Raw genomic sequence first — 15,314 nt, forward strand, 5'->3', positions numbered from 1 at the left:
CAGTGCCCAACGGGCACCGATGTAGAGGCCCCACAGGCACCGCTCTAGTGTCGTAAAATTCTGCATTCATTGTCAATGAAAATGTAATGTTTGTGTTGTAGGAGTAGGACAAAGTTTGTGCACACACACCAAAAGCTGAATATAGAAGGGGCTAACACCAGTGTGAAGTGAGGGGTGCTCTTATCATCATACTCATTCTCATTCTGGCTAATCACAATTTGCGTCCTCACTTTTGTCTTCAATGTTTGTGTTTACACACTTCTGTCTTCAATGTTTGTGTTTACAGTTACACAAACCCTGAAAGCTGGAACATAGGAGGGGCAATAGAACAGAGAGAGAAAGATTGATAGTGGGTTGAACAATTTTGAGAAAGAAGAAGAAGAAATATTTGTAAACGTTATGAGAGTGTAGGGACCAGACACTACAAGAGAAACAGATTAAAACGCACATAGAACAGATTAAACATACCAAAGAGAGGCGTATGAGGAGCATAGAAGAAAAGAGAAGACGGGAGGAACAAACAGGGCTGACAGAGATATGTTTAGCTTGTTAAGTGACTACTACCATGAACAATCTCCTATGTCACTGACCTGCTGTCAGCCCACTCCCAGTAGGACTACTAGGGAGTCAGAGCATCTTTTAAAAGGACAACTTTAGTTTTTTTCAACCAAGGTTCATGTTTTAGGTTGTTATTAGAGAAAGTAAAAGATGAGTGTTAATTTATTTCCATTTGCTGCTTTCATTGTTTTAGTGATTTTAGCTATTTTTGACAAGGGGGGGGGCATTCGAACATGGGGCTAAAATTAAATACTTATTTTTTTACTAAATAATATGGCGATTATTTTTATTATTATTTACTATAGTCCTACTAGACCCCATGCAATTACAGCTCACAGGATCACAAAAAAAGATCACAGGATCTACTGAATATGAAGGTAGCCTACTGGGGGGAAGCCACACTGTGTGTCATAGGCCAGTGAGACACATTCAGTAGATCCCGTGATCTTTTCTGGACAGATATAATTTCTTATATACATCATTTCTTAAATACATATTTAGCCCCATGTTCGAATGCCCCTGCCCCCCTGTCAAAAACAGCTAAAATCCCTAAAACAAAAGAAAGCAGCAAATTAAAAATAATTAACACTCATCTTTTACTTTCACTAATGACAACCTAAAACATGAACCTTGGTTGAATAAAACTAAAGTTGTCCTTTAAGAGTGTGACATTAGCTTATTTATCATTTGCGCCGTCCAGCCCCGGCCCTGTGAATGTCAACATGCTACAGTATGTTTATCCCCGCTGATTCCATTACCAACGACAGAACACTTTGACCACTGTGCGCATCCAATCCAAAGCAACTCGCACAGAGCTAGCGCGTAAACAGACGAGTCAGCTGATGTTTTAGTTCATCAGATGACGCACATTACGCACATCAACATGACCAGGAGGGTAGGTTGAGGTTACAGCTAGGACGAGTCTAAACAGATTGCAAGGAGTCATTCTCAGGAGAAAAGTGGATCACTGTATATGGTTTCAGTTCGACTTGGAGGATACAGGAACCTAACGAGCAAACGAGTCGAGCTGTGATGCAAAGTGACAAGCCTGGTGATTTGCATTCATAGAAATGGAAGTTATTATAGAACAGCAGCTTCCGTTCAACACAAGGCTGCACATGTGCTTCGGTCTAAAACACAAGATGGTGCTCGAGTGGCGCAGTGGTCCCCCCCTGCCCACCACCACGGAGGTTGCATGGCTTTGAATCCACCACTGTGCATCCGGGGTTTGTCGGGCATGTCGCGAACACAATTCACCGCTAGCTAAGCCTCCCACTTAAAACACTCCCACTTTACACATTAAATACTGGTTCATTTTTGGAACCAGACCTTCCAAATCTCTTCCAAATCCGTCAACGAGGCCTGCCGTGGGCCTATATATGCACTGGAAAAATATGCATGTGACATTTCCTTTTTTTAAAACAATGTTTTATCACATATTTATGCGTTATGCTTAGCTGTGGTTGGACCATAGCAATTTGGGGAGGGGCTTAGCTATAGGTCAATTGGCCCATGTTTGGGGGAGGAAAGCTGGGCGGGGAGGGTGTTACTGGTCATTGCACGTACTCCTACGGGCGGGGGGGGGGGGGGGGGGGGGGCACCTGTCATCATGCAGGGAGTGTTCGGGAGTGTGTGGGAGGGGTAAGACGAAGGCCCTACGTCCTCCCAGTGGGGGCTCCTTACTGGCAAGTGAGTCAGTAGGATTAAACCAGAGGGGTCGCGACCCACGGGTTGAGAACCCCTGGATTAAACAACAGTGACAACACAGAAATGTGTGTGGGGAGGAATTCATTAGCATAATGACTAAGTTGGGTTAAAAAGGGAATCAAAAAATAATGGACTAAAGAAAGAAATAAAGAAAAAAAGAATCATGATATATTTTCTGATTCCACAGAATCAATCTGCACGCTGTGCAGGTCCACCTGAGGGATTTGATTATACTTACTATGGATGGATATCCATAGTAAGTATAATCGAATCCCTCAGCAAAGTATAGGTGGTTGTGTTTTCTCCCTTTCTCTGCACATTCCCATCCTCTTATTGAATGTAAGAATGGCACTTATAAACTAATAATTGTTTAGTTCATTTGAATCTACATTTTTATTAAAGTCCTTAAAAGCCAAACCATGGGAAGGATTAATTTGCTATAAAAACACTGAAAGAGGATCCAAAACGTCTGCACCTATACAGGACATAATCATAAACACACCAAGGCCACAGTAATAATGATAATAATTCAGTTTCCCCTTTTTTGTCACTGTATGTTTGCATAATACTGTGAATAGCAGCCATAGCTGAATTGTTACAGTGCGTTAACAGCCTAAAGTATTTTCCGGAAGGATTTGTCTATGGGACCTGGCAACTACTGCCGATAGCAGGCGAGGAGGCGATAGTCGAAAAGTGGGCGGAGGAATGTCGCCCAAAAACATGACATGACAGCAGGAACGCCCACTAGGAGATTTGTATCGCCCAGAGTTGCCTTGTTCTCCCGCTGTTAAAACGTACTGAGCCCGCTTGAGAAGCCAGAGGTCCGAGGTTCAATCCCATTCCCAGGCCTCAGCAATGTGTCCCCGAAAAACTGTTGTACCTGACCTTGGACTAGACAGAGCATTTCCCAGAATTCTATGGCAATCCATGAAGAGTAATTGTAGTCCATGCCCCTCCCCTGTGTTTTCAACGGAATGCATTATTTTACTGGCCCTTGGTCTCCACAGCAACGGTCCTCTGCCCAGTGGACTGTACTAAAACAAGCCTAATCAGGGTGGGGTTTAATCACCTGGCAACCATGCGCTTCCTGCTATTTTGAAAAGCATTTTAAAGTTGTTCAACTGGCCGATCTATACTAGGGCTGCAACCAACGATTATTTTTGTAGTCGATTAATTGGGCTATTATTTAAATGATTAATCGGAGTATGGCAAAAAATGTGGTTATTCTAAGACCAAAAAAATACATTAAAGATGAATAACTTTGCACAGCTGTTGATTTGGCTGCTATTCAAATAAAAGACAAATACAAATTGAAATGAATTAAAGACACCCATGGTACCTTTACTCTTGTTCTGATTGCATACATTTGATTAGTCTAATTCATTGTCAGTCTAAAAGGTGTTTTAAACTCAATCAAGGCCATTTCAAAATAAATATTGAAGACACAATGTTTGTTCTTCACGCAGATACAGACAGTAATGGTAATGTACAATAGAAACTCCATCTTATAAATAATATGTTGAGGGTCAAATGGCCTCAGACATTAGATGTTTTTGGATACCATAGGGCACCATAGGGTGTCATATTTTGCTACTGTAAATGTGCAACTATCAGCAGATTGTAAGGGAAGAGAGATTGCTCACTCCTCTTTATAGTCCGGCAGCCAACAGGTGGGAAATATAGTATATTGTTTTGGTACATAGTATTTTTTATTGGCCTAAAATATTGTCTATATACAATACATACATTCCTGAATCCACTTGCTGACCGGCTGTCGGTATTGAGCAATCTTTCGTATAGGGGGATATGTGACCATACCATTAACATCCTAATATATATATTAGGATATATATTAATTCATTCATTTCAACGGAAGTTGCTCAGTGGCGTTTTGAAGCACCTGGAAGAACTCAAGTCAAAATCTAAATGCGGAAGTGCTAACGAGTGCTCAATGTTTTTTTTGGTTTTTTTTAGATATTTTTTTTGCGGCTTACGCCTTTTATTGATTTTTGAAGGGACAGACAGTAGGCTGACAGGAAACGGGAGAGAGATGGGGGGATGACATGCAGTAAAGGCCGTGTCGGGTCCGGGAGTCGAACCCGCGGCACACTGCGACTGGATTACCAGTCCGGTGCCCAGACCGTTACGCTACGGCCTGGGCCACGAGTGCTCAATGTTAAACCCACAGCTGCGCAGGATTTACTTGTGATATATGCACATATGCCCACCTGCAGTACCAGCTTTGACCAGTAGCCATGGTATAGCTTCAACGTTGCCGCTCCGGGGGCTTGGTCGTTCCCCTGAGAATCTTTAGCTGCTCAGCATGGGGCCCTTGAAGGTGGAGTCACACCTGTTCTATTTTTAGCTCGCTGTGGTTATTCAGAGCACTTTCGTTTAGCAACTAAAAATATCGAAGTAGCAGAAATTGTGGGCTAGTAATACCCGACCCGCTTAGCTGCTAGACTGACACACACCATGTGAATAGTGGTGTGCGTGTGTACACAAGCAGCAATGCTGAATATTCAGCTATGGCTGATAAGAGGGGAAATCTGCCTAGCAACACACTGTGTGCGTGTGTGCTTGCGTGTGTGTGTGCGTGCGTGCGTGCTGCTTAGTATACTGTATGTGTACTGGTAGATAAACATAAGGCTGTTTGGAAAGGAAAGGCAGAAATAGTGCATTCATTCAAAGGTCAACATGCGACCTCTATAAGTCACTCGTGCTGCTAAACTGTTCAAATGGTTTGATGTCCTCCTGGGTCACAGAGAGGGACAATGCGGAGTGGGCATGAGTGAGCAAGTGGATAAAAAGATCAAAAAGACTTGTGGGTGCATGGGAGTTGGCCAGTAGCCAACTTTATCTGTAGGCTACATTCTATGGACATGAGAGAAAGAAGAAAATGCCAGCACTCAATACTGGCGTGCGTGCGTGTGTGCGTGCATGCTTTTCACATCACCTCTGACGAGCAGACAGCGAACTACTTCTATAATGATGGGTCAAACATGTAGAGGTTCAAATTGAGTTAATTAATGTCTGTTAGGTCTATAAACTTTCCAGGCACTTGAGGGGTACTTTGTGATAGCTCCTTGTGATGCATCAACATTTGACTATTTTATTCTCCTTTATTCGCACATGAAAGTTATCCTGTCTTGGTACCATATTAGTGTTGATATCTTTCAAGGCGATAACAGTTGACACCTGTATTCAATTGCACTTGATTGTATCTCACATATAAATACCTCACTTCCTGTTGTCTTGTCACAACGCTGAGGAAGGCCCACTAAGCCAAGACGCGTTCACTGTTTGCTCGTCAGAGGTAAATAAATCATGTGAAAAGGACATGTATTGAGTCCTGGCATTTTCTTATTTCTCTCATTACATGTATCATCGAGCCTTGCACCTATACGTTTTTGAGTGGTGCAACCACTCCAAGGAACAGCAATGTCCGTGTTCCTGTGTTAACCTATGTGTGTGGCTATGAGTAGGCCTACCAGTAGTGGCAAAAGTGGCGCTGTTGTGCCAGAAACAGAGAGAGAGAGATAGTGTTGCACTGTTGCCTAGTGCTAATTACAGAGAGAGAGAGAGAGAGAGAGGCAGGGGGAGAGGGAGAGGGGAGTTGCACCACTCAGTTCACACAGGTGTGATTTCTTCTCTACCATGGAGTGTTGCGTGCGGGTTGTCTGCTTCGGCAGTCTTTTTCTCAACATTCTATGGGCAAACACAGACAAAGACTTTAGGATCATACCATCCTTTTTGACATGTGGGTCCTTCCTCAGAACCGTTTTTTACAACAATATTCATTATTCATAAATAATTGTTCTAAAAAGCACACTTCATTGTGCCATACTAAAGACATATTAATGTCTTTAGTTTGCTAAACTTTTATTGAGGAATTATCTCATAAGAAGAAGTGAGGGAGCACGGTGGCGCAGTCAGATAAGCTAGAAGGTCCTGGGTTAAATTCCCGCTGGGGACTCTGTGGGGGCTGGGGTCGTGTTGCCGTCCTCCGCGTCAACAGTGCCCATACCTTATAGGTGGGGTTGGCAAAAGGGCGTTTGCATGTTCTCCCCGTGTCCCCTAGGGGTAGGTAGTAGGTACTAGGTACCCTCACAAAAAACAATCCTATAGTCTCTAGAATTACTGCCTCCCCCCTGGCTAGCCGGTTGCTTCCTGCTCCGCTTTGTTGCCGTGGTTGGCACTTTGGAATATGTTTGAATATGACAAGCGACTACACCGTTTTAACCCATTTAGGCCTGACGTCGAAAAGTCTTCTGAAAGAATATATATTCAAAGATTTGTGCCGCATTTTTCAAAGAATAGCAGATCTACAAGCTCATAGTGCGCCACCGAGTGGCACACTATGAGCTTGTACATCTGCTATGTTTCAATAGCTAAAGTACAACATAATGCTTAGTTAAAACACCAAAAGTGGATTTTCAAGACAAGCAACTCAGCAGTCAGCACGTGGCTCTTAAAACACGGCGGTGAAACCTGAAACACGGCATTAAAACTGTTAATGTGTACATTTACCGTCTTAGTTTTTTATCGCTATATATTGTATTGCATACGATCTATGTGAGCAACCAACAACAACACATGATATTCCTTCTGTGTGTCTAACATATAGTACATGGTCAATAAAAGTGACAATCGTGGATATTTCAGTCAACTAACACAAGTTAGTGCCAAATTACAAGATAATGTGAATCAAGTAAGTGGGAACTGATTACAACCAGCTGTTCACACATCTGTTGTACGGTATATGTTAGGACACATGCGCGCACACACCACACACACACACACACACACACACACACACAGCTGAGGATACAGAGCACGAGCTGGAGTGGGTGTGCAGTCATATGTGTATGACTGTATGTACTGTAGTGTATACAGAGTGAGGGAGAGAAAGAAAAGTGTGCGTGCGTGCGAGACAGACAGACAGACAGACAGACAGACAGACAGACAGACAGACAGACAGACAGACAGACAGACAGACAGACAGACAGACAGACAGACAGACAGACAGACAGACAGACAGACAGACAGACAGACAGACAGACAGACAGACAGACAGACAGACAGACAGACAGACAGACAGACAGACAGACAGACAGACAGACAGACAGACGCTATGTGGTAGGTTTATAACAAGTGACTGCAAAATCCTGAAAGAATTGCTGCTAATCCTGCTATGTGTTTCAAAAAGCTTTACAGTTTACACCAACCTACCCCCGCCTACTCCTACATGTGAATACATTTCTTTGTTTCTATATTGTTTTTACCTGACACACTTGCTTTGGAAAATGTAGGATTTCTCATGCCAATAAAGCTCATTTGCATTGAACCGAATTGAATTGAGAGAGCCAGCGAGAGGGAGAGTGGGTGGGAGTGAGTGAGAGAGAGAGAGAGCGAGAGCGCGAAAGAAAGTAATGAGTGAAAGGGAGATGGACTTCAAACATGCTGAGTGTTGCCACATAGCGATACCGGGGCAGTGTCTGAGCATGCCTTTGCTGTTTAGAGGTGACGTAAACTACCGAATGATAACAGCTCCTACCTGACTCACAACACAACAGAGAGAGCTGCCTGACAGTAGCATAGGAGTCAAGAGAAAACATGAAGAGGGGTGACAAGCACAGAGAGCATCAAAAACATTTCAACTTTAGTTTTTGTTAAAGTCCAACTTTGTAAAGAAATTACTAGGTTCATAGTTACACACACTAGTAAATGTGTGTAAGCTTGTGCCTTACTCATGCCCCGTGTGCAGGTGCACACGCACACGCAAGGGCACACACACGCAGATCTCTCAGTAAACAATGAAACACACAAACTTAATTAGAAGGCTTGCGTATACACCAACAGGCACGTTGGTGACAAGAGCCATGGAAATATTGTCCCGAACTAAACGGAGGGCACGCGCGCGCACAGCCGCACACACACACACACACACACACACACACACACACACACACCGTGGAGAGTATATGGGCTGCATGTGCATGCACTCATATACACATAATATGACAGCCACCTCGACACTATTATACTACTATATACTACTAAGTATGCCACTTCCCTATGAACTGGGTTTGTCCCTATACAGCCACTATGTACAGTAGGAATAATACACACACCAAAGTCCTTGTGGTGGCGCCGGTCCAGAGCAGAAGAAGCCAAATGACTATAGTAGCCCCATGGGTATACCCCACTGAAGAAGGCAGTTGGTTTCTATTTCTCCATGTCCATAATCCAAGATTGGCACTTGGGCTACTAAGTAGTGTGTGGTGTCCACCTTTATGTCTGTTGAAGACAAGTCATTCGTCCCTACAGCCAGTAGAGTCACTGAGTTTCATAAAGGACTCAACTACAGACAACACCTCTGTCAAACAGGGGGGGAAAAGTCAATACCTGATAGGTTAAAAAAACAATAACCAGTTCGACATTGGAGGAAAAAAGGTATTTCCTGACATCTGTCTCTTTCAGCATATAAACGTAGTTTACTTTACTGACACATAAGCAGATGGTTAACGGCTGGTTCTGGTACGTACCATGTGGTTGACAGAAGGCACCCTATGTACCTAATGATCCTGCTCTCATATCCCAGAGAAGTTAATGGAACTTGCCAGACTCTGCAAGTGCTATACACTGCTAGTATCACACAGTCACACACACACTGGGAGAGAGCTGAGAACTCTTCCTAGCTGTGCTCACACATACACACACACTCCCTATTTTCCTCCTCCCTCTCACTTGCATTTCTCCCCCTCCCTCTTTCCAAGCAAGCCTTGTCAAACAGCCAGCAAGCCAGCCAGCTATTCTGTCTTCCTGGCATGCCAACATGGTGCATCAGCAACTGGTGGCGTCCGACCGTAGGGCGCCGATTGACCCCCCCCCCCCCCCACCACACACACATACACACACACACACACACACACACACACACACACACACCTCAACACCAACCTTTCGGTGCCGAGCAGATATTGGCATGGAAAGTCCTCTTAAAGCCTGGTCCAATAACCTATCACAATCATCATATATCCAACGTGTAACTAACTTTGATATTGTGAAATTGCCTTTTAATATTGAACAGTGGAAATAAAACTGAAAGACAGCATTTGAGTAATGATGATCCCGATAAGCACAGTAGCTGCTGTGGTGTTTGCTGAAGACACTAGTGGTGGACAGACACGCTGCGTGTCAGTGTAATCAACGTTGTACTCCACCCCACTCGACAAGAAATCCTCCACTTCCTCTGCACGTATGCTCTTTTTTTCCACAGTAGTATTTTACTGGACGTTTAAGGCAGGACATACGAGCAGCACGATAGCAAGAACGGGTTAAGAGGGGGAGAGAGAGAGAGAGAGAAAGAGAGAGAGAGAGAGAGAGAGAGAGAGAGACAAGGAGAGAGACAGGGAGAGAGACAGAGATAACGAGAACGTAAGAAAGAGGGAAGGCAGTATATCTTCCACAAGGACACAGGAAATGGGGGCTTTGCTGTGAGCTCTTGGTATTCTTTTCTTCATGCCAAGCCCCTTCCTGACCTTCCTTAAGGCTGGCTTGTTACTTTAGGGTGACCCAATATTGCAGCAATGCTGATTCATTCATACAATAATACTGAGTCACTGAGGTCCATGGCATAATACTGTATGCTTCCATTTCCCTCATTCTAAAAAGGTATTCTATGCACAATAAAACTGTTAATTTAATTCCACCATATCCTGGCTAATACATACTGTACCAAAAATGTTCAATTAAGGCATTTACAGTAGCAGATGCTCTTATCCAAATTGCAAGACAGGGAGTATAAGCAGCAGAGTAAATGAACTCCAGTGGCAGTCAACAAACAAGGTAAATAGTCACATAAGCAGAGAGAACAATAACCTAGTTAACCTATAGTGCCTCAAAGAAACTAGGATACCAAGTAAACAATGAACCCAGCATAGACTAAATATTTTTGCTCATTTACTGAACCTAGACACCGACACACATCATCAAATTGTTCAGCAGAGATATCAATTGTGCGATTTCATCTACCCTAGGACATACTGTAGCTCATCCAAAACAATGGCTCCAAGTAACCAAAATAACTCTTGCGATCCAATTCATATGGATATCTGAGGACGTAGTCGTATGGCAATTTTATTTTCATCAGTTCACAAAGGTTAGTTAGTATGACTATAGAGCGTCGCAGTCCCGCCCCCTTTCATGACAACGCCAGGCCCAAGGACTGTCTAAAGAGGACGAAGAAACATGCGCAGTTGAGTCCAGGAAGTTGTACATGCCCAAATTTGTGCATGTACAACTTCCTGGTCTCAACTGCGCATGTTTCTTTCCTTCCATGGAGCACCATGGAGCAACATGGCGTCGCCCATACGGTCTTCGCGTCTCGTCCTCTTTAGACAGTCCTTGGCCAGGCCCAGGAAATAATTCCCAATGCATTTTTCCCATAGACATTTCAAAAAGTATTTATTTAAAGACCTTTCAAGTGTCGTACAAAGCCAACTCGAGTTGTGACAAATCATGACAACACACACAATATTTTGGACCAAAACATTTATTCCAAAGAATAAAAACAACAAAAAGTGTTGTAACCTGCCGTTTTTTTCTTCTTTCTAATTCTTTGTTTGGCCCAAAACATTGTGTTTACTGTCATGATTTCTCACAACTTTCTCACAATCTCTCACAAGTTGGCTTTGTACGAGGCTTAAAAGGTCTTTAAATAAATACTTTTTGAAATGTCTATGAGGAAAATGAACGGGGAATCATTTCCTGGGCCCTGGTAGGGGGCGGGACTGCGACGCTCTATTATATCCTTCCATTAACCACTGTAATTATTTGACCAAAGTCCTCCAGGGCTGTATGTATGCTAGGCCTCCTCTTGTTGTCAATCTACACTAAATACTGTATCTTCGAGTTGCAACGCGTTGTGTAGAGTAGACATGCCATTTTCACTGAATCTCTCACCCTGAAGATAGTTGTTTACAAGTTGATAGAAAGTAGTAAAAGGTCAACAACGCACAAAGTCATAGACCAAGTGACTTAAACACAACACAATTCACATTTATATTTCTACCTAATAAGAAAGACACTGCCCTTTTATTATTGCTTTATTTACAGTATAGAGACCGATGAAGCAAAGAGGGGATGTGCACTTGAAACTTTAAGAGAGCTGTCACACGTTAACCCCACAACAGATGAACGATGCGTCTCATTAGAGGTGATTATACTAGTGGACAGCTCTACTTTACAGCTGACATATATCCTGCCAACACATTAGCATCACCTTTGCTTATCTCTGCTCCTTCATACATTTTCCTAAACTGTCTAAGTCATGCAAACGCGGTGGAGACACGCCTGTTCCCAGTTCTGCCCCAGGGGCATTCCTCATCTCTCCCTGTGTAAACAGTGACTGGGACGTACTGGGACATGCACAGGCGGTGGGCCATGCACATGCATACTCTTAGAATTATACACCAGTGTACGTAGCAATGTTGAATTAACATTGGGTAAATATTAAAGCAAGTGAATCTATGTGCCTTGGATAGGTATGTTCAATGCACAGCCACAACACACTCACTCACACTCTATCTAGGCCCTAGGAGGGTGACCATAATTCTGCAGACCCGTGGTTTACCATGGATGAGGAGTAGGAAGCACCACGCAGAGCTGACCCTATAGACCCGTGGTTTACCATGGATGAGGAGTAGGAAGCACCACGCAGAGCAGACCCTATAGTCGTTTGAAAAACACGGAAAACCACAGCCTTGCATGGCTTATATTTCTTTTCTAATCTGGTTATCAAATACGGCAACATGACAGAGGCATATATTCCAATTAATTGTTGAAATAACAATTCCAATGCCAGAACTATTTCCACAAGACACTAATCCCTGCGACTGCCTGCACGAACAAGTACGTTGCAACTCAAATGCATGGAAAAGTGATTTGTAAAACCTTGTTTGTGTTTGTAGGTTAGTACCCAAACCAACTTTGTTGCTGTGGAGCTACTGGTATGCTTCTGAACGTTTCAGATTTTGATTGATTTTCCATCAATTCCACGTATGAACACATTTTGCTGTACGTAATTTTCGGCCATTTATCCTTATTATCCTCCCAGATGCATACTGTATAGCCTACAGGAGTGGAATGGACACAACACCTGCCCTTACCAGATAAGTTAATAATAAATTTATCCCCATTTGAATACCATCTATATAAATGCCCGGAATATGTGTGTGTAATATGATTGGGGTTGCGCTCTGCTGTTGCTGCACAGGAACTTATGTACACACACTGACATGTGTGATATCTGCTGTTCGTGATCTCACCTGCACAAGACACTATATGATTCTATGTTGCTGCTATTTTACCTGTAGTTCGGCAGCCGGGGTGTGGAGTGGGAAATTTGGTATATACAGTATAGTCTTTTTTATTGGCCTAAAATATTGTCTATAACTCTATATATACATACATTCATGAATCCACTTTCTGACCGGCTGTTGGTATTAAGTAATTTGTTTTTAGAGGTTTATACTACATGTGACCATACCATTATCATCCTATAAGGCAAAAATTACAAATGTCAAAATGTCATTATGCTTTAAGTAGTATGTGACATGTCAAACTAGGGGGTTTTCATGATGCCGAATCCATTCCAAGCATTAGTTTTGCACAAAAAAAACGCCATAGCCGTCATGACAAATGTGATGAGGTCAGCACATTTTGGGCACATTTGGGAAAGTGGCTATGGCCGTTTTTAGTGCAAAACTAATGCTTGGAATGCATTCAGAATCATGAATACCCCCTACGCCTAGTTTTTATGTCATATAAAGCATAATGACATTTTGAAAATCACATATAAACCCCTATAAGCAAGTGGATTAAGCCCCCTGCTCAGCAAGTGGATTCATGAATATATGAATATAGACAATATTTTAGGCCAATAAAATAGACTATATATACAAAATTCCCCACTTTATACAAAAGACGCCTGTTGACCATTTTTCCAAATGGTCACTGTAAAAATTCTAACCCCAAAAGCTCTGATCAGTCCTCGTAGTGGCTGCTGCTGAGCGTGGTCCACTCAGAGGTGGTCACCAGAGATTGTCAGTAACCTTTGCAACTTTTATTCCTACTGTGTGAACCAGTAGCCAATACATTCCTGAACGGTGACTCAGATGGTGGATGGAGCTATGGCACAGAATGAGCATTGTTCACACTCATAGGACACGCGCAGGACAAAAGAGTTCAGCTAGAGAACAAGCTAAATGAGACATGCTCAATCCAGTCCATGCAAAATCGCCCCAATGTCTACCTAAACATTTGTGGAATGTAAACCTGATTAACCATTCCTCCCTTAACTTTACATAGCTGAGCAGCAAATGAAATTAAATTAAGAGTTACGTGGGTGCACACCGTCAAAGGTGAACATGTGTGTCAGACTCTTTTGACATGTGAATGATATTCTGTGTCACATGATGCAAGCATGTAGGATTAGACTTCCACAGCATGTCAAACAGGTTTCACATGTGAATACTGACCAACATTGACGTGCATTTAGAGGATGGACACAAAGATGAGCTAACTTAACGGCTAGATTAATAGGAATAGTATAAAAGGAAGTAATATCAAACAACAACAATTGCAAAATAACGTTTTGTATGTGCAACAGAAAAGACTTCTATAGCACCTCAAGTGTGTGGACTGCATGATCCTGCACAAAAGAAAGTCCCCAATGTGGAAAGACCTTGTTTTTGTGTGTGTGTCTCTAGGATTTGAACCATTTTAGAATTGTTATTGCAGCTACTCAGATGTGATGCTTTTGCAAAGCTCTTGAGCTACAAAATAATAATAATTAAAAAGTGGTACCTCAGTAACCTGAACAAAGCTTCATATGCTGGTCTTCACAGGCCTGGAATGAGTCCTCCAGAGTACATGAGAACTGGTCACATTCACGGTGTCTTTCTGCCTAAAAGGTCAGTACATCTACTTGTCTACGATTGAAGACAGAAAGAAAAAGTGTGGGTCTGGGTCCAAAGACCTTTTGAGTAATTCTGCGCAACTGAGAACTGATGAACGGTCCTATAGCCACTCATCTGTGTCACTAAATAGTGTCTAAGTGTGCACAGTATATTAGTACTTGCAAAGCCCTGTTGAGTCTGTCGAGTTCTGTGTGTACTCTGGCTCTGCCATGATGTGTGTGTGAGTGCATGTGCGCATCTCTGTAGATGAGGTGTGTGTGTGTGTGTGTGTGTGTGTGTGTGTGTGTGTGTGTGTGTGTGTGTGTGTGTGTGTGTGTGTGTGTGTGTGTGTGTGTGTGTGTGTGTGTGTGTGTGTGTGTGTGTGTGGTATGCTCGGTGGTTGGAGAGGGTGTGTATTAATAGCGTGTGAGAGCAGCAACAGAGAGAGAGATGAGGGTTGCAGAGCAGCTGACTCAACACATTCTAGCCCCTCTGAGCCAGTTTGGGTTCAGTGCTCATCCCACTGGGGAATGTGGCCAGAGAGACACTCAAAACACAAGGGCTCACCAGCCGACAGAACACATGTCTACCTACTTGCCCAAAGTCAGTGGGTTGGATGCCAAATGTGGGTCAGGAAAAGTCCTGACAGGGTCACAGATCAAAGAACGGATTTGATAGAATACAGGAGGCGCTGAAACCCACGGTTAACGCAACTGTTCAGTATTCAGCTCCCAGTGAAAACCCAGTTGAGAACGGCTGTACCGTCCTCCGTCCTTAGTACAATTTCCGCTATATACCCAACCAGCGACATCTTGCATAATGTATCCTTGAACTGTGGTTATGTTGCCCATGTAACAGTCAGACATATTGAATCAGACATAGTGGTTCCCCACAGAGGTAAACAGCCACTAATACTCTCTCTGACGCTCATCAGATTTGACCATCTCCTGTCATCCCATCATCAGCGTCAACATGTACTGCTCTTTTATCTCAGTACTATGTCCAATGCAACAGAGACTCCCCAATTCCCCAACCTCTACCTCAGTAGAAGTAGACTCTTTCCATAATTTAATTACATTTATTACA

The 15,314-nt window shown here is 43.0% G+C and overlaps 1 protein-coding gene across 4 annotated transcripts in view; it reads right to left on the reverse strand.

Moving 5' to 3' along the window:
• LOC310864963 (kinase suppressor of Ras 1-like) overlaps positions 1-15,314 on the reverse strand; it is a 60,801-nt gene that overhangs the window by 21,406 nt on the left and 24,081 nt on the right. Inside the window, exon 1 of one of the 4 annotated variants that reach the window (XM_083773852.1) lies at positions 14,137-14,359. The exons of 2 other annotated variants lie outside the window; for them this stretch is intronic. Coding sequence is in view for 1 of the 2 variants with exons in the window: in XM_083773851.1 (XP_083629977.1) it covers positions 8,814-8,816 (3 nt within the window). In the remaining variant the exon portion in view is untranslated. Of the gene's footprint in view, positions 1-8,813; positions 8,937-14,136; positions 14,360-15,314 lie in introns of those variants that run through there. One more of the 4 variants, XM_083773851.1, reaches the window with a different exon arrangement.

The sequence above is a fragment of the Protomyctophum parallelum genome (assembly GCF_964188405.1).
Source record: "Protomyctophum parallelum genome assembly, chromosome: 9".
Classification (NCBI taxonomy): Eukaryota; Metazoa; Chordata; class Actinopteri; order Myctophiformes; family Myctophidae; genus Protomyctophum; species Protomyctophum parallelum.